Source organism: Caretta caretta, chromosome 3 (assembly GCF_965140235.1).
Source record: "Caretta caretta isolate rCarCar2 chromosome 3, rCarCar1.hap1, whole genome shotgun sequence".
Classification (NCBI taxonomy): domain Eukaryota; kingdom Metazoa; phylum Chordata; order Testudines; family Cheloniidae; genus Caretta; species Caretta caretta.
Window position 1 is genome coordinate 121570062 of NC_134208.1, and position 26577 is coordinate 121596638.

The following is a 26577-nucleotide window of genomic DNA, read 5'->3' on the forward strand; positions in this document are numbered from 1 at the left end:
CCACTGACGAGACTTTTAACATCCCGGTTGGCGGTGCTGACCAGGGTGACCCAGTGCCTGACATGCCGCAACCCAGTACTGGGTCACAACCCAAACTTTGAAAAATGCTGAACTAGATCAAAATGGACCCTTCTGGCCTTAGAATCTATGAATCTATTAAATCAATAAAGCTATGCTGAACATCTGGCTCCAATTATTTGTCTAGCATTGCCTACTCTCAACTGACTTATTCTTTATTTTTATTATTTTAAGTTTTCCCCAATTGATGATGTAGTGATATTTGTATTTCCCAGTAGGATGGCTAACACTGAATTAAGTATTGTCCAATGTTGTAAAGCATGATCTGGATCTTGCTGGCTGATTCATTTTTCTTAGACAGTTTTTATGCTGTCTTTACATATATCATTGTGAATTTTTTTTTAAAAAAATATTTTTTTCTCTTTTGCAGCCATTAGGGATGATTCAAATGTTCATCAACAAACAAACATTCAAGATAATATGGAGTCTAAAAAACCTGGTGATGCTGTGCCTTCATCCCCACCTCGAACCTTTCCTGTTCCTTCTCGGAAAATCCAATCACCAGTTTCCTCTAAGCATACTGCTGTTCATTCATCTAATTCTCCCAGTGGTGGAGATACAAAAAGTCCTCTTTCTGAGTTTAAGAATAAACTCTTGACTGATAGTGGGGTGCTGAATAAATCACAGCTATTCTCTAAAAAGACATCAGAGCGAGAACCTGATCCCCAATCCACTGAAGTCACAGATGATCATGATTCCGCCAGTGAAACGCCAACACCCTTGCCTAAAACCCAAAATCTGAGAAGAAACGTTGGGCCGTACTCTCTTAGCCGGCCATTTCACTCTGTCCTTTCTTCAGGTAGAACACCAGTTAGGCCACGCACTCCAGTAAGGACGAGACAAACGAGCACAGACAAACTTGGCTCCTCCTCATCTTCATTGACCCAACGCTCCTCATCCTCTTCCTCTGCTTCTTCGTCCATTTCTAAGTACACAGATAATGAAACAAAGCATCAGAGACAAGGCAACTCTAATATTCCTTCTTCCCCTAAAATCCCTTTAAATAATCTGCCTGCTGAAAATGTACCTCATGATATTGCAGATAGAGTGGAGGAAAAACAAGTAAGTCTAGATTCTGTGCCATTAAAAAAAATAGAGTCCAGTCAAGTATCTTCTAAAACTCCAGAACACACTCACTTGGCTTTACCATTGAATCGGCAGTTTGCTGTGTCTCGCAAGGTGGTCCAGAGCCATCAGACTAAGGCACACACCTCTTCTGTGCCAATTAAATCACCTACATCATCAACAGTTACAAACTCTCAAAGTCATTCACGCTATCCCTCTTCTAATTTGGTTCACTCTGATACCCAGGATAGTTATGACAATTATGATGGCAAAGAGGCAGAGAATAGAAATAATAAGTCAAGTTCCAGTTCTTCTTCTCGTGATGGAGATTCACTTCCATCACTGCAAACAAAACTTCACTCAGGTTCTAATCCTCACATGTTGAAGGATCCAAAATTAGCCACCGCAGCTGCAGCATCACAGTCTGCTATTTCTGCTTCTGCTAGCCGTACTTCGACTAACTCACGCATCCCATCTTCTGTTAAACGTAAGTCTGTTGGAAGGGATGTTGATGATGGTAATTATAATGAGGACACAGAAGCGGAAGAGAAAAGACAAGACTCTTCCTCTTCTAGGTTTAATTCTAGGTCTTTTTTAGGACAGACTGCCTCTGAACGTTTTAATTTCCTCAAGCACAAGTCATCTCATGCAATCAGTAAGTTTCCAAACAAGATCAGTAGTAATCAAGAATCTAAGCTGCCACCCTCTAAACCCCCTTATTCTGCTGTTTCCTCAAAGGTTCATCCTCAGACTAATGCACGCCTAACCTCAACTAGCACCACTAGGTCTAGTTCCAATATTGAGAGAGATACTAGAGAACTGGAGGGTGAAGATGAGAAACCATTACCCTCAACTATTGTACGTGACCATTCACCTTCCTCTTCTAGACAGTCATCTTCAGCAGCAGTCTATTCTAGAAGAAGAAGTCCTTCGGTAGAGTCTAGTGCTCACCGCAGAGAGCCAGTCAAAGAGAAATCACAGCTCTCTGGTTCAGAAGATGAACTTCTTAGTACAGAAATAGAGGAAACTCCCACAAAATCAGGCTCTTTGCTTACAGTCCGCCAATCTTCTTCATTGCCCTCAATATCTGGGAGATCTCCCTCATCTACTAGAATGAACCACCACTCTAGTCCTAGTGTTTCTCACCAGGTAACAAATGGTCAGGATGCAAGATCAAGAGCCTTATCAGGCTCATCATCTTCCACTGGGTCTTCATCAGTGGCTACAGCAGAAAAGTATTCTCATGTACAGTCTTCTGCTTCCAAACAACAGCCTGATGATCAGGACAGTAAGGAGGTGAAGGAAACCTTTGTGAAATCAAAACAAAGTATACCTTTGTCTAAAAAAACATTAACTGGAGGCTCTCATTTTTCATCTAAAAAACCTCTCCATCCTTCTCAAAAGGCACATGCTGGTCAGCCTCAACTTCCATTCTCCTTATTAAATTCTAGAGGCTGGCTTCCTTCTCAGATCTCCCACAAAAGTAATGAAAAATTACAGGAGGATGAGGATGTGGCCGAGGAGGAGGAAGCAGATGACAGAATAAATGCCCATTCTGCATTCCCTAAAGATGTCTCTTCTTCTAGGAGAATATCTACCTCTTTGTCTCAGAGAAGTTCTAACTCATCTCTTTCAAAGCTCCAGCAGTCACTTTCTCAAATTAGTAAAGTTGATGAAGAACACAAAAGTAGACATGACTCTCCAACTTCTTCCAGAGGATCAAGTTCATCTTTGCCAGCAGGCAGACATGTTGGATCCAGAGTAGCAACCTCAAATGAACATGTGTCAGATTCATATAAACCATCTTCATCTTCCTATCAATCAAAACCTGTTCAGTCAGGCTCTAGCTCCATCACTGACACAGCAAAGGACAATCAGAATAGCAGGGATACTTCTTTATCTTCAAAGTCAACCTCCACTTCTTTGAGACAAACTGATCTTTCAGTTCCTAATTACCATTCAGGTTCCAGGGTCCCTACTAGAACAGCATCCAAAAATGAGAAAAAATATGGCCCATTCCAGTCACCATCATCAAAAGTGGAACCTTCTCCAAAAGCTCCTTTCTCCTCTTTATCTAAATCTCAACAGTCAGTTTCAAAAGATGATGATGATGATGATGGAGAAGTGGAGGAGAAACCCACATTATCTTCAGCTGCAAGATGGTCATCTTCCTCCAGTTCTAGAGACAGCACAAAAATGAATGGCAATGGTGCCAGGGATAAAAGGAAACCCACGGGCTCTCGTCTAATACACAAAGTAAACTCTGCAGAAGAAAAAGAGGCGGAGGAAGAGCCTCCCACTTTAAAACAAGGCAGGTCATCGTCTTCTGTAGTCTCAAGAATTTCTCAGACCCCTAACAAACCACATACATCTTCTAAGCCAAGATTGGCCTGGCCACGCTCCTCTGCATCCATATCTGTGCCTTCTCAGCTGTATCCCACACACTCTGCTTCTCCAACTCTTTCTTCATCTTCATCCCCTCTCGTCTCCCGTCAACGACTACAAAGCTCAAGGCCACGAAACCTGTCCCAACGGCAATATGTCAGACCTCCATATAGACAAGGTAATATGTTTTTAATTACTTTATTAATTTTACTGTCTTGAATGTTCCCCCCCCATCAGTAGTTCGATGAAAGCTACATTGTTTCATCAGGATACAAGTTAAAGTATATAATTCAGTGTACCGTATTATTCATATTTTGGTAGTATCCAGAAAGCCCCATCAGAATTGGGTCCCCATTTTGCTGAGCACTGTACAAACAATCTGACCTGATGCATATGCCTCTGGGGTGTCCTGCAAAATCAGTGAGGCTCAGGGTCTTCCCAAGGGGATCAGATTACAGAGTCAGGGACTATGTATGGAAACTGGGCAACACTAGAGTTGCCAATTTTGATTGGATGTATTCCTGGAGGTTTAATCTTTAATTCCTGGAGACTCCAGGACAATCCTGGTTCGTTGCATGAGAGATTAAGTTTAGAGTCTGATTTTTCAGAGGTGCTGAGCACCCACAACTCCAGTAGACTGAAATGGCACCTGTGAGTGGTCTAAAAATCAAGCCCTTCAGTTTTTTAGATCTGCCAGTTACCTCCATCTGTGTGGACCTGGAATACCACCTCATCAGCAGGAACAGAACACAAAAGCTAACAGCAAAGGGAGTGTATGCTGAGTGAGCATCACATGTGTTTGGTGGGGTCAGGATTCTAAAATTACTCTCTATCCCAAGGTTGAGTGCCTGTAGCTGAAGCTAATGCTGTTCTAGCGCTGAGCTGAATTATATTGTACAAAGCTGTGTGAGATGAGGTTTGTTCTTTCAGTCTAGTGTTTTCTTCTAGAGGTGAGGAGAAATGTTATAGAGACATTTCCGCCCCCTGACCCCTTTTGGGTTCTTTGTAAAAGGTCAGTATGTGGTTGGATTAAAAAAAGTGATTCCACGTGGTGATGGACTTTTTAGAAATACTTATAAAGTTCAAGAACGTTTTTTAAAAAGATCTATTTGGAAATTCTGCATCTGTTTTGTTTAAAATCCAACAGGGATCAGAGCAGACAGGCCAAACATGTTAGAAAGAAAACAAGTGCTTGTCCTCTTCTGAACAAATCAGTGTGGAATGCAGCTTTTCAGCTGCACAGACATGAAAGGGTTCCAATAGTGCATCTCAACAGAAATTAAATGCCTACTTTTTAAAATAATGGGCCAGATTGTACATCAAAAGTCACTCTCCAGTGGAGTGTCTCCCAATTTACCATGATAAAACTGAGAGGAGAATCAGGCCCAGACACTTTGCATGTTGTTTTTTGTTCTACATACATGTTGTTTTTTGTCTACTTCTTAGACTTGTATGAAAACTAAGATTTTGATCCAGGCTTCTTGAGCCAATAGCAAACATCCTACTTACTTCCATGGGAGGAAGACTTGGTCTGCTATGTATGTCTAAAACTAAAATTTTCTAGTCTGAACCAACTGAAGGCTAAAAACTCCAGAATGAGTTCTATATACATTCTTAATACATTCTAAATACATTCTTAATATGAAACCCGCTGAGCTGACATATTGCAGTGTATTTGGTCCTTTCTTTAGCAGGGACTTCACAACAGGCCAAATTCTGCTCCCATTTGCGTGCATGGGGCTGCCATTTATTTCAGACACACTTTCCCCATTACAGCATTTGCTTTTGGCAGGAATGCTTCAGCTATCAGTCCATAGGGTAGAAATGGCAAGTGTGATGCTAAGGCGTTCTTGGGGGTTTTGAATTTGCTCCCACCAGAAAATCATCAAGAGCCAAGCTAGACCTCTCTTACAGTGTGATGCAAGATGAGATCCCCTAACAATAGATACTGGAATCCTCCAGCAGATAGTTCCATGGCTGGTAATCCCTTTGTTCTGGACTTTTCAGGTAAATTTGTTTGGGTGTTGTAGGTTCACTCAGGATATACACTCACTAATTTGGGTGCTATGTAATTTCTTGATCTACTGTAAATTATGGAAAAGGCATGCAAGTACTATGGTGATGGGTGCCTTATAAATGTCTGTAAACATTATAATGGTTTGGGTTTCAGATTTAATTTTGAATTTCCTAGTTTTAATAGGTCTGGGGCCTGGTTTACTGATATGTGACGGCTGCTTTGCACCATTTCAGTGATACAAAGCAGCCAAAAATCCAGTTTAAGCAGCCAGTTAGGCCCGGTTTACATCTTCTTTGTATCAACAGAGCAATGCACAGTAGCCAGAGTGTACTGGTGAATCGAACCCTTTACATTTAGTGTATTTTAAACACAGCTTTATGTACTGGACATATACCTTTATGTGTAAATAATTAAGCACAGTTCGTAATGACCATTGTATTTGTTCATGTTGTAAAGTGTGGTTTGGTTCTGTGCACATGCTTGTTAAGAATACTGTATATATTGTTTTCTCTATTTCAGGTAGTAATGGTAGGCCCAATCTTACAACAAAAACAAATATAAATGGGAAAATACTACCTGGTAATAATGGAAAACCAAGTGGACAAAGAATAATCAATGGTCCTCAAGGAACAAAGTGGGTAGGGTGACCTTCTTTGGAAATTCAAGATGCTTTGACTTATTTTTTAAAAAAAGGAATGGTGCTCTTCACCAAAAAGAATATAAAATGTGATCAGACTGAGGGTCCCTCTGGCCTTAAATCGATGGCTCTATGAAAAAAATTTATTTATTTATTGTTGTGTGATTTAAATAGCTGATTTAGGGCTTAAGGGTTTGTATTTTCAAAAGTGCCTACGTAATTTAGCAGCATAAACCCCACTGACTTCAATTAAGTGATTTTCAATTATGTCAAACTTAGCTCTTCTTTACATGGGGAAACTGACCAGCACAGCTATTCTGAAATAACTGTTCCATAATAGCTATTTCATTATAGCTACCTGTATTGGCACTTGTATTCCGGAACAAGAGTATCCACACAGGCAGTTACTCCAGAATAGCAGCTACAGGGATTTAAACTCAAACCCTATCTTATTGTGGAATAGCTTCCCTATGCAGACAAGCCCTTAGCACCAGATTTTTAAAGGTGTTTAGGCACATAAAGATAGACCTCTTGTGGGTTTTTCAGAAGGACTTAGAATTCTAATTTCCGTTGATTTCAATGGGAGTTAAGTGCCTAGGCACTTTTGAAAATTCCATTAAGTGTCTATTTCAATGTAAGAACATAAGAGCTGCCATACTGGGTCAGATCATGGTCCATCTTGCTCAGTATTCTGTCTCCGACAGTGGCCTGAACTAGAGCTTCAGGGGGAGTGTACAGTACAGAGCAATTATCGAGTGATCCATCCCTGTCTTCCATTCCCAGCCTCTGATAGTAGGAAGTTTAGGATCACCCCAAGCATGGGGTTGCATTCCAGACCATCTTGGCCAATAGCCATCGATAGACCTGTCCTCCATTAACTTATCCAGTTCTTTTTTGAACCCAGTTATAGTTTTGGTCTTCACACCATCCCATGAAAATAAGCTCCAAAGGATAGTTGTGCATTGTTTGAAAAAGTACTTGTTTGTATTAAACCTGCTGCCCACTAATTTCATCAGGTGGCCCCTGGTTTTTGTACCGTGTGAAAAGGTAAATAACACTTCTCTAGTCACTTTGTCCACGCCATTCATGACTTCATAGACCCCTATTCTATTCCCCTTCCCACCTCACCCCCTAGTCATCTCTTTCCCAAGCTGAACAGTCCCAATCTTTTTCGTCTGTCCTCATCTGGAAGCCGTTCCATAGCCTTGATCATCTTTGTTGCCCTTCTCTGAACCGTTTCCAGTTCCACTATGTCCTTTTTGAGATGGGGGCAACCAGAACTGGACACAGTATTGAAGGGATGGACATTATAATATTGTCTGTCTTGCTTTCTATCCCTTTCCTCATAGTTTCCAATATGCTGTTAGTCATCGTTAGGTGCCTAAATGCCTTCTAAAATCTGCCATTCAGGGCAAATCCCACCTACCCTGTTGATAACCAGCCTATGTACGGAAGGAATTTTTATTTCTGCCCCACATTGATTCGTGCCTCGCTCCTCAAATAGTCCCACTGAAATCAATGAAGATACTCACAGAGTAAGGTACCCTGCAACCGGAATCACAGCATGAGAATAAATAAATGTCATATGGCATTTTAGCGCTCTTCGTGTGTATTAGATGAACGTATTCAAATGCCTGGTTTGGAAGACATTTTCAAGATAGTGTGAAAAACATGCACACGGGCATTTAAAAAATGTAAATTATTTTGATCTGACACTTAGCACCTGTCTTCCATTTTGTCTAGCTTGTCGCATGTGAACCTTTTGGTTTCCTTTTCTAAACAAATGAAATCATTTCTGGAAACAATTAAAATTAAAGGGTGAGTAAAATTTTCAAAAGTGGCTACAGCCCAGGTTTTTAAAGGTCTTTAGGGCATTGATGCGCTCAGCTTTTCAATGCCTAACTGATTTAGAAGCCTAACACTTGTTTTCAAAAGTGATTTAGGCACTTAGGAGCCTCACTACCATTGATTGTCAATGGGATTTTGGCTTCCCTTTGAAAATTAGATTTAGGCTCCTAAATTATTTAGGCATTACAATGCTGGCTACACCTAAATACCTTTAAAAACTTGGGCCTAAGGCACTTACAAACCTAAATACCATTTTCAAAAGTGCTTAAGTAATTTTGGAGTCCTATGGATTTCGACTCCTAATGAGGTGATTTTCAAAGGCACAGTTAATAGTTAGGGGCTTAACTGCCATTTGTTCCTTTGAAAATCTCTCCCTACATGATTCAGGCACTTCTAAAAATGTAACTCCAAACTTCTCTCTTCCCCTGGAATTACTATTATGGTATAATTTAATTTCCCATTCTTTCATGTCAGGTGAGTTTCAGTATTTCTATCACTGCTTTTTAGATCGTAGATCTCGATCGAGGGCTAGTGTTAAATGCTGAAGGAAGATACCTCCAAGATTCCCAAGGAAACCCCCTCCGAGTGAAACTAGGAGGAGATGGACGCACTATTGTTGGTAAGGACAGACTTTTTTCCTAAAGAAAAAATAGTTTTCATATCAATGGTGCAAAATTCTGGCAAATATGGCAGAAGTGGCATATTGATTTTATTTAGGGCCAGATTGTGGCCCAGCTTAATACGGCAGCACAAGGCAATAAGGGGAATATCCTCTTCACTGCATGAGTGTGAAGGGGTACGTGGTATTGCACCCAGTAGTGTCTTCCTCCCCCAAGTAGGTGGGAGGGAGAGTTCAACTCTCAACCTGATCAGAGCTGAGCCAGCATGAGAGGAAGTAACCTGAGCCCAAAAAAGGGCTGCATTAAGTTACTTCCTACATGGAGCAAGCAAGGAAGATGATAATTCCTACTCCAGGCTCTTCCAGAGGGAGCTCAGCTACACACCACCCCTACACAGGATTAGGGCCCTGTTTTAACAGATGCTAGACAAACACAGAGGTAGGTGCAGTCCTTGCCCTGAAGAGCTTACAATTATATCCTCTTCAATCTATAAATAGGTATGGGTATGAAATATACTGTACAAACAGTGTTAACCTGCTCCTCTATTCAGCCAGAGAACAGCCTCCCACAGAGCTGTTCCTGCTTGAAACAGGGATAATTTGCATGGGTGGTTTTGTATAGGAACAATTGCTTTTGGGGACTGCCACTCACAACTATACTGCAAACCACGTCTGCTTTCCCTGTGGCCACATCCCCCTTTATCTCTTTGTAATTGCACCTGTAAATGTGCAACAGAATGGGGTTCTGTGACATCCTGGAGGAGGCAGAATTGGATACAAAATGAGTGGAACCTGCATCTCTGTTCCTGGGCCTGAGGCAGAGAATCAGAGCCATGACTCGCTACTTGACAACCCATCCCTGCTGCTTCCCTGATTGGTTGCCAGCCAGGGCAGTAGAGGATTTAGCCCTCTGGCTTCACTTTGCCAGACAAAATTTGGCCCATGAAATGTATCAGCTTATGATCTAGCCACAAAACTAACTCCGAGATGGAAATTTCAAATGACTGCTGACTTTTTCCCTGAAGTGGATATTTTAAAGTGGTAGGTCATTTGCTCAAAGGACACTTAGTATTCTTGTGGCTGAGATTTAAATTACTGGGGGAAGAAAAATCCCAGCTTTCTGACTATAATAATGTGTGGATTCTTAAAAATACATCAATCATGACAGCATCCCCTTTGAACAGAGTTGAAAATAAAATAAAAGAAATGTAGCTGTTTGCAATATTGGATAAGACCCAAATGTGCATCTAGTCCAGTATCCTGTCTTTGACAACAACCAGCACCAGACACTGCAGAAGCAGAGGTGGGATAATCTGCTCCACCCCCAATTAGTTTCAACCTGATCACTAATAGTTGGAGATCAGTTTAAACCCTGAAACACAAGATTTAATGAATTTAATTTTTTCATTTTTGTTCCCATTAACTATGACAACTCTGGATGTTCTTGTTATACATATAAATGTCCAATCCCTTTTTGCACCTCATTAAGATTTTTGGCCTCAACAACTTCATGTAGGAATGAGTTCCACAGTTCAGACCCCTCAAATATACTCCCCTGTGGCCACAGTGGTTCTTTTTAAAACCAAAAACCTGTTCACTGGGATGTCCATTATTTTAAGTATGTTTCCTTATAAGACTTCAACTTGTCATTGTTGTGTACTTTTTAAAAATATCATTTTAACTTTGCTCAGAATTAGAAGCTCTGTAAAAATGTGTGTCTCTTCAGTTTTTGTAGTTCTTTTCAGTAGAGCTGGACAAACTATTTGTAGTGAACAGTTTATCCAGGGAGTTTAGCCGTTATTTTTGTTTGGGAATTATCCATGAATAGATTTTTATTTTAGCTAATGCAGTTATTATTCCTAATTGATAACTTTTTGCAAATATATTCCATCTTATGGGTTGCTTTGTCTATGTCTTTGACTCTTGGTTGTTTACTATTTGATATTTGTGATTGATCCTTTAAGTCACATGGTATTATGACGGATGTGAGGACTTTCTACACGAAGGGTGAGTCTTCCAGTGTATGAATATGAATACTGGGGTGCACATGGAGTGAAGTTCACAAGGAGGCCTTAAGTAATGCAAGGCCTTCTGCTGACCTCTCTGTACAGGGGTGGCTATCATCCTTGGTGAACAACTTTCCTAAAATGTTCAGGTGACCACAAACTCCATTGCTCAAATGTTCATGGAGGAGCAAAATCTAATAATAATACCTAACCCTCATCTTGCACTTTTCATCAGTAAATCTCTAGCATATGGCTATATATCTTCAAACTAAGCCAGCTACCTGGAATCTGCATGAATCACTTTGAATAGTGTTCTGCAGTATTCTCCTTCCTCTATTCTCCAGTTTGCTCATATGGCTGATTTTCACACTTGAGAAGGATTTCATGATATGGCTCATCGTTAGAAATGGGGAGGAAGAAAATCTTAGTGGTAGGATTCCACCTTGGATTTGGATTTGCTTTTGGATTATAGTTTGAAATGAGAGAGGCTGGATCCAATCTGTGTGTCAGCAGGTATTCTCCCCTTTTACTCACAGATCCACCATGCTGAAATGTCATTTCTGTTAATACAGCATCTGAGCAGGTGGTATTGCTGGAAATGGCAATCAGAACAGATAGAGGGACATGGCATCTCCGTAGGGAAATCAGGAGCGTGAGTAGAAAAAACCATGCCCTCCTCATGAGGTGACATGTACCTCATGTATGGAGTACGCAGATCTTTGAAGGGGGTATCCACAGCATCTGTACCAACACATGTATATACAGAAAGACAAGGCATATTTCTTACATGGAGTCCAGTTCTTTGAGACGCTGAATGCTTCTGGATCCTCAATGACCACAAAGTAATTAGAAGTTGAGGGCATCTGGCACCACCACAGAATCAAGCCCATATGCACTTAGGCCCAGATTCTTAAAGCTATTTAGGACCTAACTCCCACTGAAATCAACCTTTGAAGATCTGGCCCTTAAAAACTAATCCTGCATTCCTATGCAGTCCAGATGTGTATTAAGTCAGTTTCAGTTGCGTCTATGTGGATTGTGTGAATGAGCCAGTAGAAGGTATGGTATATGTGGATATCGTATATGTGGATATCTTGCTGTTTATGTATTGTGACAGGGTCGGGCCAGATGGCTATAGGAGAGTAATAGAAGGTAGATATATTAGCCCCAGGCTAAGTAGGTCCCTTTTCCCTGGGTGAGGTAACAGGGAAGGTTCCAGAAGAATCAGGAACCTTCTGGAGACAATTAAGATAGGCTGATTAGAACACCTGCAGCTGATCAAGAAGCTGCTAGAATCAATTAAGGCAGGCTAATCGGGGCACCTGGGTTTTAAAAAGGAGCTCACTTCAGTTTGTGGTGTGCGTGTGAGGAGCTGGGAGCAAGAGGCACTAGGAGCTGAGAGTGAGAACGTGGACTGTTGGAGGACTGAGGTGTACAAGCATTAGCGGACACAGGAGGAAGGTCCTATGGAGAGGATAAAGAAGGTGTTGGGAGGAGGCCATGGGGAAGTAGCCCAGGGAGTTGTAGCCGTTGCACAGCTGTTCCAGGAGGCACTCTAGACAGCTGCATTCCACAGGGCCCTGGGCTGGAACCCGGAGTAGAGGGCAGTCCTGGGTCCCCCCCCCCCCCCCAAATCCTCCCAACTCCTGGTCAGACACAGGAGGAGTCGACCTGGACTGTGAATTCAGAAAAACAGAGGCCTGCCGTGAAGCTCCAAGGCGAGCAAATCCGCCAATAAGCGCAAGACCCACCAAGGTAGAGCAGGAACTTTGTCCCAGTATATAGATATAAATAACTATTTTCCCTTAATTTATCCACAGCATAGTTTGTGGCTTTTTCTTTAAGACTCATAGGAAATAATAAAAAATAGCTGTGGGATATGCGTGAAATCACTGGTGGTTACGTATGAATCCATCTAAATAAGTCTCATGAACTCGCGTAGTACACACAGATGAAACACAGTTACAGAGAACATCTGCTATATCCATAACTTAAGATAGGCCTTTTCTCTCTCATTGCAGCATCCTAACAGAGTATCCTTTTTTTTTAACCTTGCTTCTGGTGTATAACATTAGGGGTCAGGGTATAAATCCTTTTACAGTTGTCCATGTATGTTTTCACTTACCTATGTGAGATGAAAGTAGGTGTAATCTTTGCACGTGAGTGAAATGGATATATGAAACCCCTTCTGGGTGCTATTACATGCTGCTGAATCACAGTCAAGGAAAGGGCTGTGTCCTCAGCATCCCAGCCAGCAGGGTTTACCTATTTTAAGTCAGGATTTACTATACCTCTCTTCACTAGTTCTGATACACTCTTGGGAATCCAGCTCTTCAGAGAACCGCTAATAAAAGTGGATGACACTGTGGTTTGTATGAGGTCCTCCTGAATCATTTCTCCATTCCCCTAGGTATGGCACTTCTGGGATCCTAAATGGAAATCTGCTGATGCTAAATACCATGATTTAAAAACATAGAGAATCTGCAATTAGATATTTTTCTTTTGTTCTTCTCTTGCAGATGCTGGTGGTGCTCCAGTAGTGAGTCCTGATGGATTACCCTTGTTTGGACATGGGCGGTTTGGTAAACCTCTAGCAAGTGCACAAGATAAACCAGTAGTAAGCCTTGGAGGGAAACCGTTGATTGGTCTTGAAATGATTAAAAAGACAACAACTTCTTCAACAACTACGACCGCAATTCCCACAACAACCACAACTGCACCTACAACCACAACTACCATCATCACCACCACTGCTGAACCAACGACTACTGAGCTCCCGACAGAGAAACCACTACCTACATGTCCCCCAGGCACTGATGCTCAGTATGATGAGGATGGCAAGTTGGTAAAAGGGCTTGATGGCCTGCCTGAATGCAATGCAGAAGGTAACAATAATATAAACACAAATAGGAGGTGTGATGTTTCCTGGGGTAGCCAAGGTTGTGAGACACCTTGCTACCACCAGTCCATAGTGTGACAAAGTCTTGTGTGTGCCTGCCATTGGTCAGCTCCCCAACTCCTCCAGCCATCGGCAACACAAGCACTTCCCTCTAGGCGTCACAGACCCCGCACTCTCTCCACAGCTTAGCAACAAGCACACTCCAACTCTTGAGCCCTCCAAGCATCTCCCTGGAGTGTCCAGCCCCTGGTCTGCTGGACAATCATCATGTTCACAGATTTGCTGCTTCCAGAGCTTACCAGTAGAGTGCATCTTACCAGTTCCACCCCAGATCATCAGTCCGCTTAACACACAGCACTGAGATATGTTTATAGTGAAATCACATATACATTTATTTGACATAGCACAGAGATTTAAGTTGTAACAAGTAGAATTACTGGAAACAAATGTTTGCGTGTTATGATTTTACTTTATATGTATTTTACAGCCTACCCGTAATTAACAAGATACTCTCCTGCCTTGTAGAGTATTGCTCATCCAAAATCCTTGCAGTGTTTTATAGCCAGGCTTAGCTTTGACCATCCTTCATGAGAGACACATGCTGTTAGATTGCCTCCTGTGCAATGGATTCTGTATTTCCTTGCACCCCAAGATAGGCCTCCTGCCCCCGCTGTTTGTTTCATCTTGGAAATATCCTCTCTTGTAGATTTTGTCATCTCTTATTTAGCCCCTGGCTAAATATGCAAATAGGCCTACATTGTGAAGCATACAATACACAGAATGTATATGACCAGACAGGGAAATAGGTATCTGCTATCTCTTGCCTGAAAGGAAATTTCTGAGATATGTCACCTCCTGGTGACCTGCCTTAACCAGGCAGGACCTTAAGAACATAATTTTTGGGATAGACACATAACTTCTTAAATATTGTCCATACATACATTTTCAAATGACTGTGATGACCAGTGGGCCACTGGCTCTTGGTAGAGACATCACATGCCCTCCTTCAGTGAAATGTTTTGGATAAATCTGACCCAGGGGATCCCTGTAAAACCCGATGTAACCCTTGTGCCCTCTAACAGTTGACATCCTGTTACCCCCAGTCCCTGAGTCACAATATGTGTGGCTGTACTGCACAGTTACAAAAATATAAAATGAAAACTTTGTTTTGAAAAGCGATCTTCCGAACTTGCCAATGACAGTTGATTGTGGAAAAGAAAACTCGAAGTGTTTGCCATCTGACAAAGAGGAATGTTTCAGTATTTCGCTGCAATCTGAAACAACACATACTTGCAAAGAATCTCCAAGGCTTGTCAGATCACAAATCATTATTGAGACTCTCATAAAAATGAATACTTGTTATCAGCTAGCTACTGGGGCCTGATCCTGACTTCCTTGGGCTTTGAATCACAGTCTTGATTTAGTTTGACGTAGCTGCCCCCTTTCCAGATGGCTATGCGGCACTGTATAAGTTAAAAGTAACTAAATGGTCACTCTTCTGGCCAACATCCTAGGTCTTTGGCTTCTGAACAAACAGCTGCATCTTTAAAGGCTGAAAGAGTAGTGCTATGAGGTTTAAAGTACTGTCCTCACCAGAAAAGGGACGGCAGGGCTGTAGTTTTATTCTCTCTCAATCATTTGCATATCACATGTGCTCAGTTTACAAGCTAATGGCCAACCCTGCAAGCTCAGGCCACAATTCAGCAAAGTACCTAAGCTCATGACTTACCTTAAGCATGTGAGAACTTTGATTTTCAATAGAACTCCTTATGTGCTGAAAGTTAGGCACGTGAAATTTCTCTGCTGAATTGGTTGGGGCCTCAATTTGGGATACGAAAGTCAGTCTGGGTTCTTTCTGCTTCTAGCCTCATCATAAGCAGCTATTAACTCATATTCTGTGTTTATGGCCTGCTTCATCATCCACTCAAGTAAATGACAAAAATGCCATTGACCTCAGTAGAAGTAGCACAGAGTCCTTAGAATTTAGCTGACAATTTTGTTGATAGTTTATATTCTGCTTCATACACTATCTTGCTTTTCCATAGCTGTATTGCCTGTTCATTGTCTGCCAGTAGGAATAAAAACTTGTTTTTCTCACTAAAGTGAGAAGATGAGCTTGAAAGCCGTAATGGGTGCAGAACTATTGAGCAAATAGGTGGCCTTTTTATATAGTCACTTTTTTCCTACTATAATCTTTAACACTTTAATCCAGAGGAACCTGTTATCCAGGTTTCCCTGGACTATTTGTCCGATGACATGCACTATCACTTGAGTTGCAACTGTTCTGTAGATGACCCCTTTTCAGTTGATTATAAATAATTTGCATAAATTCCCTCTTTAACATGATTAGCTAGTCTAACTCTTCAATCACATCTCTCAGTGCTATGGTAGAAGGATGGAGATATTCGTGATGAACAGCTGCACTATACCAACAGATATAGGGGTTGCTTACCGTTTCCACACTTCACATTAATTTTGTATATCTATCAGTTACCATCATCTGTCCATGAGAAGCAAGTGCTTTATGGCGTCTAGACTATAAAATCTGCAGGCCAGATTCCCAGCTGGTGCAAATCAGTGTAATTCCATTGACTTTTGTCACTGTGTCACATTGCTTTAATGACTGCTGGCTGCCGGATCCATCCATGAATAACAGAGCTGGATCTTAGCTGCAAAATGCAAATCTGGACCCAAACTTTTTCTAGCTCTGAGCAGAGTATGGGAGCTTGGCCCATCTCTGATAACTATGTCTAGCTCTTATATAGTGCTTTACAGCCATAGATTTCAAAATACTTCACAAATTAGGTCAGTATAAATATCACCATTTTACAAATGGGGAAACCAAGGCACAGAGAGCTGACATGATTTCCTCAAGGTCACCCAGCAGGTGAGTGGCAGAACCAGAACCCGGATCTTCTGGGTCCCAGTCTAGAGCGCTGTCCACTAGTCAACACTGCCTCTCATAGCTGTTAGTTCTCGCTCACTCTCTTTTGTCATTTTTTGAATATGAATGGATTATAAACAGAGACCGAAGCCATCTCAGTCATTATAGCTGTTGCCTCCGCAGTGTTCTAACCATAGGAAAAATTTGTTTTTGTTGGTAAAGTAGGAAGATATAACTGGAAGACACACAAGGAGCAGATATAGATTGGCAAGCAAGAAAAACAGCATGTCACTCCTAGGAGCTGGGGAAAGATTGGCTTGGCTCTAAGTGAGTAAAGTAGAGGGCCATACAGAAATTCCTTTCCCCACATTAAATATAAAGCAAAGACCTTGCTTGTCATTGTATCTCTGTTGCAGCAATAGAAGCTAATGACACTGCCAAATTTAGATCTGAAGTAAGCAAGAACAAATTCACCGAAGTCAGTTTTATTGAGCTTGTATACACCGGGTGTAAATTCAACCCACTCATCATTTGAAAGCAGCATCAGAAAACAGCTCTTTATATTCAAAAATGGGGCCTGGATGCGCCTACCGGATTGTCCTAAGCCCCCCATTTACAGAAGTCTGTAACTGGATTTAGAAACAGACAATGTAAATGGTATCTGGGGAGCCGCACTATCAGTTTAGAAAGCACAGAAGAGATGGAAAGAAGAGACATGGGCAGCTGACGATGAGTTGAGAGATGGACACAAACGTCTTCTACAAAAACTGCCATGGGCAGAAGATCGGCGATTCCTCTATCAGCTGTACTAGGTGAGTAATCTGTCTGAGAGATTTTATTACCTTGTATAGACAGAACTGTTATTATTTATATTCTTAGTATTCATTATTTAGCAGGTAATCTTGTGTAACTGTTTTTGACTATGTGGTGGAAGTTTACAATATAGTGTACCATACCTGTAAAATGTTCAGAAACTCTCTCAGGCCCCAACCCTGCAAACAGATGCATTAGTGCAGGCCTCTGTGCCTGTAAGGAATCCTACTGATGGGGCCTAAAACATATGTGTGATATACCACCTGATGGTCATGTTCTTAGTATTTGTTATTGGCACTCATGTAGGATGACCAGCATAACCATTTTGTGGCTTTTTCACTGGTGAGAAGTGCAGCCAGACCAAATTCATGCTGAGAAAACCACTATGCTTCACCCGTAACATCAAGAATTCCCTCCCTATCTTTCTTTTCTGTTAGCTATTTTTACAAAAGAATTTTTGCTTGGCCATTTGTTCCTTTTCCATTGTTCATAGTGTGTCTTCATGCCAGGGGTGGGCAAACCTTTTGGCCCGAGGGCCACATCTGGGTATAGAAATTGTGTAGCGGGCCATGAATGCTCACAAAATTGGGGCTGGGTTGTGGGAGGGGATGAGGACTCTGGCTGGGGATGCAGGCTCCGGGGTGGGGCCAGAAATGAGGAGTTCAGGGTCCAGGAGGGGGCTCCGGGCTGGGGCAGAGGGTTAGAGTGCAGTGGGGTGCGTAGGAGCTGAAGGGGAAACGTGTCCCTGCTTCCTCGAGCCACGCAGAGCAGCCCCCAACCCTGCTCCCCAGCTGGGGTGCCGGAGCGGGGCAAGCCCCAGATCCCGCTCCCCAGTGGGAGCTTGAGGGCTGGATTAAAACAGCTGGTGGGCTGGATGTGGCCCGCTGGGCGTAGTTTGCCCATGCCTGCTTCATGCTGTCATCGAACTGCTTTGTCTTCCAGTATTGGTAACTATTTTTGACTGTCATTATTTTTTTACAGCTGTTCTTTACAGGGACTGAGGTGGAGACAGATCTTATCTCTGTTGTTTTTAGTATTATTACTGCTAACTCGGGCCAACTCCCTTTTAGGCACTTTTTTCATTATCTTTTCGTTTCCTTTTTGTGATTCAGTTTACTTTCGTTAAGATTTTTCCTGGGCTTATCTTACTTTCATTATGGCAGCAGGTGGTTTTGGTAGAGACCCACTTTAAGAAAAATCACGTGAGATCCACTGACACTCTTCTTGGTGTGCTTCCCCCCCTACAGTTCTGAGTTTAATATGGAAATCCTTTATATCTTCCCTGTTACCTTTGTCTCTTTTCCTTATTCTCCACCTCTGGCAATTCGAGTCTAATTTCTTAGGCAGCCTGGGTGTTTTATAGTGTCTATCCATGTTTATACAGTCCCCAGTACCAGAGCAACTGAGCATCTTACAATCTTTTAATATGCTTATCCTCATATCAACTATGTGAGGTAGGAATTAGCCCTGTTTTACAGATGAGGAACTGAGGCACAGGGAGGCTAAGGAACTTGCCCAAAGTCATACAAGAGGTCTATGTCACAGTAAGGACTCAGGTCTTCCAAGTGCTAGGTTAGTGCTCTAACCACTAGATTATTCTTCCTCTATAGTATGACTCTTCGATATAAGGACATCTTTAAAGACAACAGGGCAGCTTTTTTGCGTCTATTTTGACCATATCACTGATTGCATCTTGAAGATACATAATATCATCTCCATGAAAATAACTGAGGGCCAAATTCTAATTCCCTTTATATTAGGCAGTATCTTATTTCACAAGCAGACACATTGACTTCAGTGGGACTGTTCATGGAGTAAGGCTGCCTTGAATCTCATCAAGGCTTTCAAAATCTGGCCCTAAAAATATTTCACAGTATTATTTTTAATAAAGGCATTGGCTGATTTTTCTCTGAAGTTTAAAGAACCTTTTAAATACTAATATTTCTTTCCTTTCCAGTGTCCAGTTTGCCAGAAGCTCTGGCCCACATTTCGTTCTTTGCAAAAGAGTCATTATATCATCCATGGATCAACCCAAATCTATAGAGAGCCTTATTGCATGTTGCAGAAAAACCAGCTGTTCCTCTTTAAAAGTACAGCATGTCAAGAATGTCTCTGCCAATGCATCAGATTGGAAGTCTGAAAGGGCAGGACACTTCCTGAATCCTGCAACATACACATGACATAAGTTGAGAAATATTAATCCCCACTTCAGAGTTACGAGGATTTCTATGAGGAATATATGTTTGCTTCTCTCTCCATAACGTTTCTGTAACCTCAGCTTGGCTGCCTAGTCCAACGTTTGACACATGCAATAAGACAGCCTGCCCTGTCTGGGTGAACGTCATCGAGATGAAAGCTCCTCCAAGGTGCCTATTTAACAGCTGCTACGTTACGTTTGAAGGAGGATAACCCGTTCCTATATAGCACTACCAACATGCCCCAAACTTTAGCTGCTGCTCTGTCCTGAATGTTTCCAAAGGGTGTTTTTGCACTGTCTATCTCCTCTGTCTGGGTCTTTAGTAGAACAGTCATTCTTCCAGAGCCTGATATTTTGTCACCATCAGTACTTGGCTTCCCAACAGATTTGGTCTGTAAGTGCCAGAAATGCCACCACATGTTATACTAATTATTTTGCAAAGTCTGTTAATATTTGGCAGAATACTTGCTTGTCCCAGCACAATTTATTGTCAACATTTCACTAGATTCAGCAACATTTAGCAGAAAAGAGTTTGGCAGCCCAAGCCTACATTTCCCAGACGACTCAGCCCTGGATGTGCCCAGACTCAGGGAAAAGGGAGCTGTTTTTTGTGTGTGTTGGCTGACTTGTGGTGAAAGTGGAAAAATTCTAGTTAAGACAAGGAAGTTTGTTGTTCTCACTTGGTAGCAGGTCGAAGTAAACCCTACTGGGGAGCTGAGGGAGCTACACTCAGCGTAGGAGGAGCTAACTGAGGAACTACAATCAACATAAACATAAAACCACATAAAACAGAAAGTTGCAGGGGGATTTTGTTTGTTTTGCAATAACTATGCCATTTCTGTGCCACAGTTCTGCTGAGAAAATATAGCCCTGTAAACGGGAGAACTCGACGAAACACAAAAGAAAATACAATTTCTCCGTATAATCAGACTATTGTCTTGACAAGAGGTAGTTACGCTGGGAAGCATTAAGGAGTGAAATCTGCACATTAACACGTTCAAAGCTTCGTGTATATCTGATACTCAATAATTTATCTGGCAGTATTCAAAAAGGAGTGTTTACAGTATAACTAGTGATCAATACCAGCTGCCTATGTTGGGAAGATTCTCTGTCTTCGTCCAAAGATGCACTGGGTCATATGCTAGCTTGGCAGTAGACATTCACTGCTTTGTATGATTGCCTGTCAGTCAGCTGCACAAGTTTACCGTGAGAAAATGTCAGACATTTGCTTTGTTAAAGTCTGACAAGAATTAGCCAATTTCCTGTATTTTCAAAAATTTTTCTGGCACTAAAATTACTGCTGTATTATACCAGCTAGGGTTTGAGGGTTTTTTTTTTTGTCCGAAATGTAATAGCAAGAAATAGAAAACGAAGGTTTGTATGTTTGTTGTTCTCTAATAAAAAATAAATGAGACATGCTAATATGATTCAGATTTTATTTTTAATTATTTAATACTGGAAATTGAAATTGTTCAACATACATCTTAATATCTTTAATATAACTAACATTTTCTATCTTATTAAGAGCTACAGTGGGAAGGTTACCTGTCTTTAGAAAGTATCCTGTACAGAACAATGTTAAAGTATGAAATGTGTCAAGTAGTTGGATACATTAATATAATTTATACTGGTGTGTGCAACTAGATTACATGAAAGATAGAGTGTGTTCATGTGTATGTACAAGTATGTATGTACCTTTGTGCATGTGTTTTTGTGTACACACATACACAATATCTTTAATATAGGTGCCTATAGTATATATATATATGTGTGTGTGTGTGTATAATATATAACCAGCCTTGCATAATTCTACTTGGAATGAGGTCTTTTGGGTTTCTTTGGGAAGGCAAATAATTTTCTTTTTTCATTGTCACCAAGCATCATGGTAAAGTATGGTCAAAGAGATTTTGTGCCTGAGCTGTTAAAATGTTATGGACAATGTAGCTGAGATCAGTAACTATCTATGGTAATCATTGGGGCCATTATAATTGGTGGCTCTGCCTATTAGAATCCGTATAGTTTTGGATTGCGTCCTCAACCTATAGAGTAGAAGTGAGAGAAAAAGACTTCAAAAGGTTGATGCAAGCCTCCCAGAATTCAGATACGTATCTAAACCTTCTGAGGTCTTCCTCCTGCTCTTATTCATTTACTGTCCTACATCCCAACCACATCTTCCTCCCAAAGCCCAGTTCTTCATTTTTGATGGTCTCTAACATGGCTCTACCTTTAATGGAATCCATCAGGATGCTCCTATTTTCTCAGTACTGTTCTGGACGGCTAGTCTAGGTCTTGTGTGCTCTGGCTTCCCTGAGCCACAGGCACTGCAAAGTACATTTCTCTGACTGCAAGGAAAGCCCCAAACTCACAAGACAGCAATTGATCCAGGAGAGAATCCATGAATCTGCAGAGTTTCTGAAGTGACTTTTCAGGGAGGAAGGAAGTCTGTTATACACAGGGGTCAACATCCCAATTGTCTTGCATCTAAAACATTTTGAGCAGAAGTTCCCTGTCGTTCTTATTTTATCTGCACTGCTTCACCCATTCTTGCTTATAAATGTCATGGGTTTTTTGCCATGAAACCACAACAAGCTGTTACAGGGATGCTAAGCAAGGCATCCTTTGCTCCAAGAATCCTGTGGGTCTCCCAGGGCAGAATTCCTGGAGGATGCTGGGTATTTTGTACAGCAGCTCTGCAAGAAGCAGCATCATGCCTCCTGGCTAGCTTGCTTGTGCTACCACCCGTTCATCTACTCTAGATATTCATAGTGCACCTATTATCATGTGATCTAGAACCATTGCTGCTGTTGTCTCATTATTCTATGGATTAAATAGCTTTCAGCTTTTATTTTAAAACGTGTTCAGAGAGTAATTGAGGGAGGCAAATATCATTTAATCATTGTGCTATCTTTTCTTCCTCCTTCGATAGATACGTTCTCAGGGCTGGATATGGATGTGACAGCAACTCCAGAGGCGTATGTGATCTATGACGAAGGTACTGGTTCATTAGGAAAGTCCTTTGCAAGTGCTGTGTGGTCTCCCCATCCCCCTTTCAACATTGCACTGTAAAGAATAAATCTGCATCATGTTGGATGGGAACTTAGGCAGGCTATCACCAGGATCATGAGCTGGAGCCATGCCTCTTGGTTTCAAAGCAGCCCTGTGGTGGTTGTGAAAAATAGAGCCTTCGAAGGGGATTTAAAGTGGAAGTAACTCACAGCCAGAGCAGTGTAAAGGAAACATGGGCCCAGTATTCTCAAATCATTGAAGCATTTTCAGCAAATGTGACAATAGGTGTGTCTGCACTGCAGTGAAAGGTGTGATTGTAGCACATGCAAACATACGCAAGCTAACTTTTGTCTAGATAGCTCAAATAACAATAGGAGCAGAGCTGCCGCAGGATGACTAGTAGCACAAGCTGGAGGGCCCTGCCTGGGAACATGGGTAGCCTCTGCTGCCTTGGCTTCACTGTTGTTGTAGCTTGGATTCCAATGTAGACATAGGGAATGTTTGAACAAAGGTGGTCTCCAAAGTAGAGTGTCACAAATGGTCCAATTGAGAGCTGATTCTCTGTTACCCCAGTAATGCGCTTGAATGGATTACATTAATGTACATCAGTGGGGGATCAGGAGTAGTGGATCTCCATGCCACTCTGCCCCTGCCCCACCCTCCACCCAACTTTCCCTTACACCAGTGATGGAGCTGGCTTAGTAGGCACCAATGCTGCCTCCTCCAGCATCATACCAATGGAGATTCCCCTTTGACTTTGTGCCACATAATATTGCATGTAAGCAGCACAATGTCAATTTAACAGACTGAAGAGAGTGGCCCAGAAAGAGCTTAAATTGCTGTTATTTTAGAATCTGCCTGCTTATAACTCAACTCGTGAACAAAAAAGACATTTTTCAAAGTGACACTTCTAAAGGACACTGCTTCAATCCTGCCCTTATCTTTCCTGTTACAGAATCCAGCCCGAACCAAAAATCAGCAAAGTTGCTGAGTTAATCTAAAATAGAAAATAAAGCTGCTCTGCGTTCACTCGGGGTTAAGTGGGACTTCCAGGGTAAACCGGCCTTTTTCTGGCCCTCTGCACAGGGGTGACTTTCACCTACCGAGCACAGAGAAACTATATCGTGAGAAAACTGATAGATTCATCTGGTCAAATCTTCCGCTGTGTTAGGGCCGTTTCATTTCATTCCAGTGGTGCAAGCTACACTAAAGCTCCCATCCCAGTCACAGAGGGATCCCTCCTGTGTAGGGAGGCTCCTCAAGCAGTGGAGAGCTCCTGTAGTGAATTTCATGCCACCTCCTTCCTGCAGTTGGCATAGGGGGAAATGGCACAGGGCCAGGATTCTTTTGCTGTCAGTGTCCCCTGGCGGCCATTGGCAGTCAGTCTAAGCCTTTGGGTGGCTCTAACCTTCACCAGGTTACCAGACCAGAGGGAAGCCGTTCCAGGAGTGTAAAATAGATGGTGCAAAGGTGGCTGGATCTGGCCTCAGTTTCTGAGCGGGCTTATCCTCAGGTTTTCAGGGAGTGAGTGTCAACTCAGAATCTTGCCATACGAATGTGTTTAGTTTATCATGGTAAATTTTACCTGATGAGTTTGCATGAGGGGTAAGTAGCAATGAATTCAGCTGGTGATCTTCTGGGTTTCCTTATTCCCTGCTCTTCACCCCTAGAAAACAACAGGATGACTACAGACATCATGACTTTTAGAGCAGAAGGGAAAAAAATCTACTTCCTTGACCTAGACTTCCCACAATAACACCAACAAAAAAGTACAAAAATAACCAATTCCAATGGCAGCTCACTGGAGGGGATGGCGACCGAGAGAGAGATTGATGTATATGATTTATAATTTGCGGGCATTCTGATAGCATGGCAAAGATGGTTATACAAGAACCATGATGAGTAGATTAGACTAGATCAAACCTTTCTGAAAAGCGAGCACAGCTCTCTGTGAATAAGACTCTTGATGCCAAATAAGTGCAGTGAGTCAGCCTTCTCTTTGAATTTCTGTCAGTCAAATTAAAGATATTTGTTTTCCTATCTACTTGATTTTTTATTTTCTGATGTCTCCCCACACTTCTTTTTGCAAAAGTATTATTTTCCCCATGAACTGGTGCATATGTTTTTTTGTATCTGACACGTATGCGTATCTCCTGTTGCATGTCCCACTCTGTTTAATATCATTAGGCATTCCATTAAAGTCAGTGGCCGTTTTGCTATTAACTTTAATGGGAGCGGATTGGGTTCTGTGAACAACTTGTATGTATTACCAATAAACATATATTTTAAAATATGCATGTTAATTGCTTGAGAGAACAGATTCGCTTCTTCCCTCTTAGTTCCTTATAAATCAAACTTAAATCCCCTCTGGCACTATTATTTCTATAGTTAGTAAAGTGAACTGAAGAATATGGAGGCTTTCCTCATCCTTATTTTGGTGCAAAGACTGTCTTTGTTTTGTTTAGTTTGCTGTAAGCCCTGGGAAGAAGAGCAAAGCATGCTCTCCTCTGACTTAAAAATCAGTAAGGAGTGTGTGAACCCCGTGATGTGAAGTCTGCTGGTGAATGTTGCTTTAGTTTTCTCATCATAGTTTGTAATGAGGGAAACTACGAGTTCCCTGTCGAGTTTAAGCCAGTTTAACATGGAACAAGCTAATGTTGTCAACTCTTCTTTGTGTCTTCTGAAGACTATGAGTTTTTTGAGAGCACTTTGCCTCCAACTACCACCGTGATCACTACTACTGCTGCTACTACAGAAGCAGTGCCTGAGACAGACTATCCAGAGATCAGTGTTGCTGGCTCCGATCCTGTGTCAGAATTTGACTTAGCTGGGAAGAAACGATTTACCGGTGAGCCCAGTACTCGTTATGCTTTTGCTAAATAATAAGGTAAATAGTCCATGTTCTAGCTGCATCATTCGTTCTGGTGAGAAGACTACACAAATCTGGCTAATGAGTCACAACTCTTCTTGATACTGTACAGTGCTTTGAGAGATCATCACAAGATAAACACAAGTAGCAGCACTTGGAGCTGTATCTTGATCTCAGACACAAACTAAACCAGTTTAGTTAAACCAGAGCAAAGCCCTTGTAGACACTTTTTTATTTCAGTTTAAGAGGGCTGTGTTTCAATATAGCTTAAATTTGTTTCCAACTGATTTAACCAAAATAAGGCCAGGTCTACACTAAAAAGTTAATATCACCCCAGCTATGTCACTCAGGGGTGTGAAAAATCCACACCTCTGAGGGACATAGTTAAATTAACCTAAGCCCTGGGATAGACAGTGCTAGGTCATTGGAAGAATTCTTCTGTTAACCTAGCTACCACCTCTTGAGGAGGAGGATTAACTACAGTGATGGGAGAACCATCACTGTGCTGCTGTAATGGTTTAAGTGTAGACATACCCTAAGAGTGTCTACTCTGGGATTTGCTCCACTTAAGCTAAATCAGTTTAAATTCAAAGCTTTAGTAAAACTTGTGCAGCTCTCCTTGTAGACAAGCCCTCTGATGGGAAACCAGGGCACAGTTCTCTTCTGTTACACCAGTGGAACCCTATTGATACCAGTGGCATTGTACGCTGATGTATCTCAGAGGAGAATTTGTCCTGCCGGGATATTTCATTTGGAATGTATAGTACGGGAGAATAGGTAAATGGAACAAAGTCTTAAATTGGAACCCTTTTGCTAACTATGAGTGCTAATATGTTTTATATGTTCATAAACGTCTTGCTTTATTTTGTAATTGTAGAAAGAAACAATAGGAGATGGAGCTGCGCCAAAAGGTTTGGATCTGCATGCACAGGCCAGATCCTCAGCTGGTGTAAATCAGCAGAGCTTCATTGACTTTGCTGTAACCATTGTTGTTTATACCAGCTAAGGATGCTGTTCTGAGACCTCATCGAAGTCTTGGGGGTACGTTGTCAGGGTGTTTCAAGGGCCAGAGAGCACTGCATTCCAGCAATCCTCCTTTGATATGGCAGCTCCTATGGGACTGTTAAAGGCTGGCAGAACTTGCTCTGAGGGTCAGTTCAGCTGCAGGACTGGGAGAGCAGGAAAGGTGGCTTAGAGCCACCTTTGATTCATGCCATCCCCCCAACATACTCACCAACTGTGTGGGGTTCTGCT

General features: G+C 41.8%; 1 protein-coding gene across 2 annotated transcripts in view; it reads left to right on the plus strand.

Moving 5' to 3' along the window:
- Window positions 1–26577, plus strand: part of FNDC1 (fibronectin type III domain containing 1) — a 126114-nt gene that overhangs the window by 62380 nt on the left and 37157 nt on the right. For both annotated transcript variants that reach the window (XM_048844100.2, XM_075126841.1), the window contains exons 8-13: window positions 449–3706; window positions 6065–6183; window positions 8538–8649; window positions 13175–13540; window positions 22375–22440; window positions 25141–25302. In XM_048844100.2, coding sequence (XP_048700057.2) covers window positions 449–3706; window positions 6065–6183; window positions 8538–8649; window positions 13175–13540; window positions 22375–22440; window positions 25141–25302 — 4083 coding nt within the window. The remainder of the gene's footprint in view (window positions 1–448; window positions 3707–6064; window positions 6184–8537; window positions 8650–13174; window positions 13541–22374; window positions 22441–25140; window positions 25303–26577) is intronic.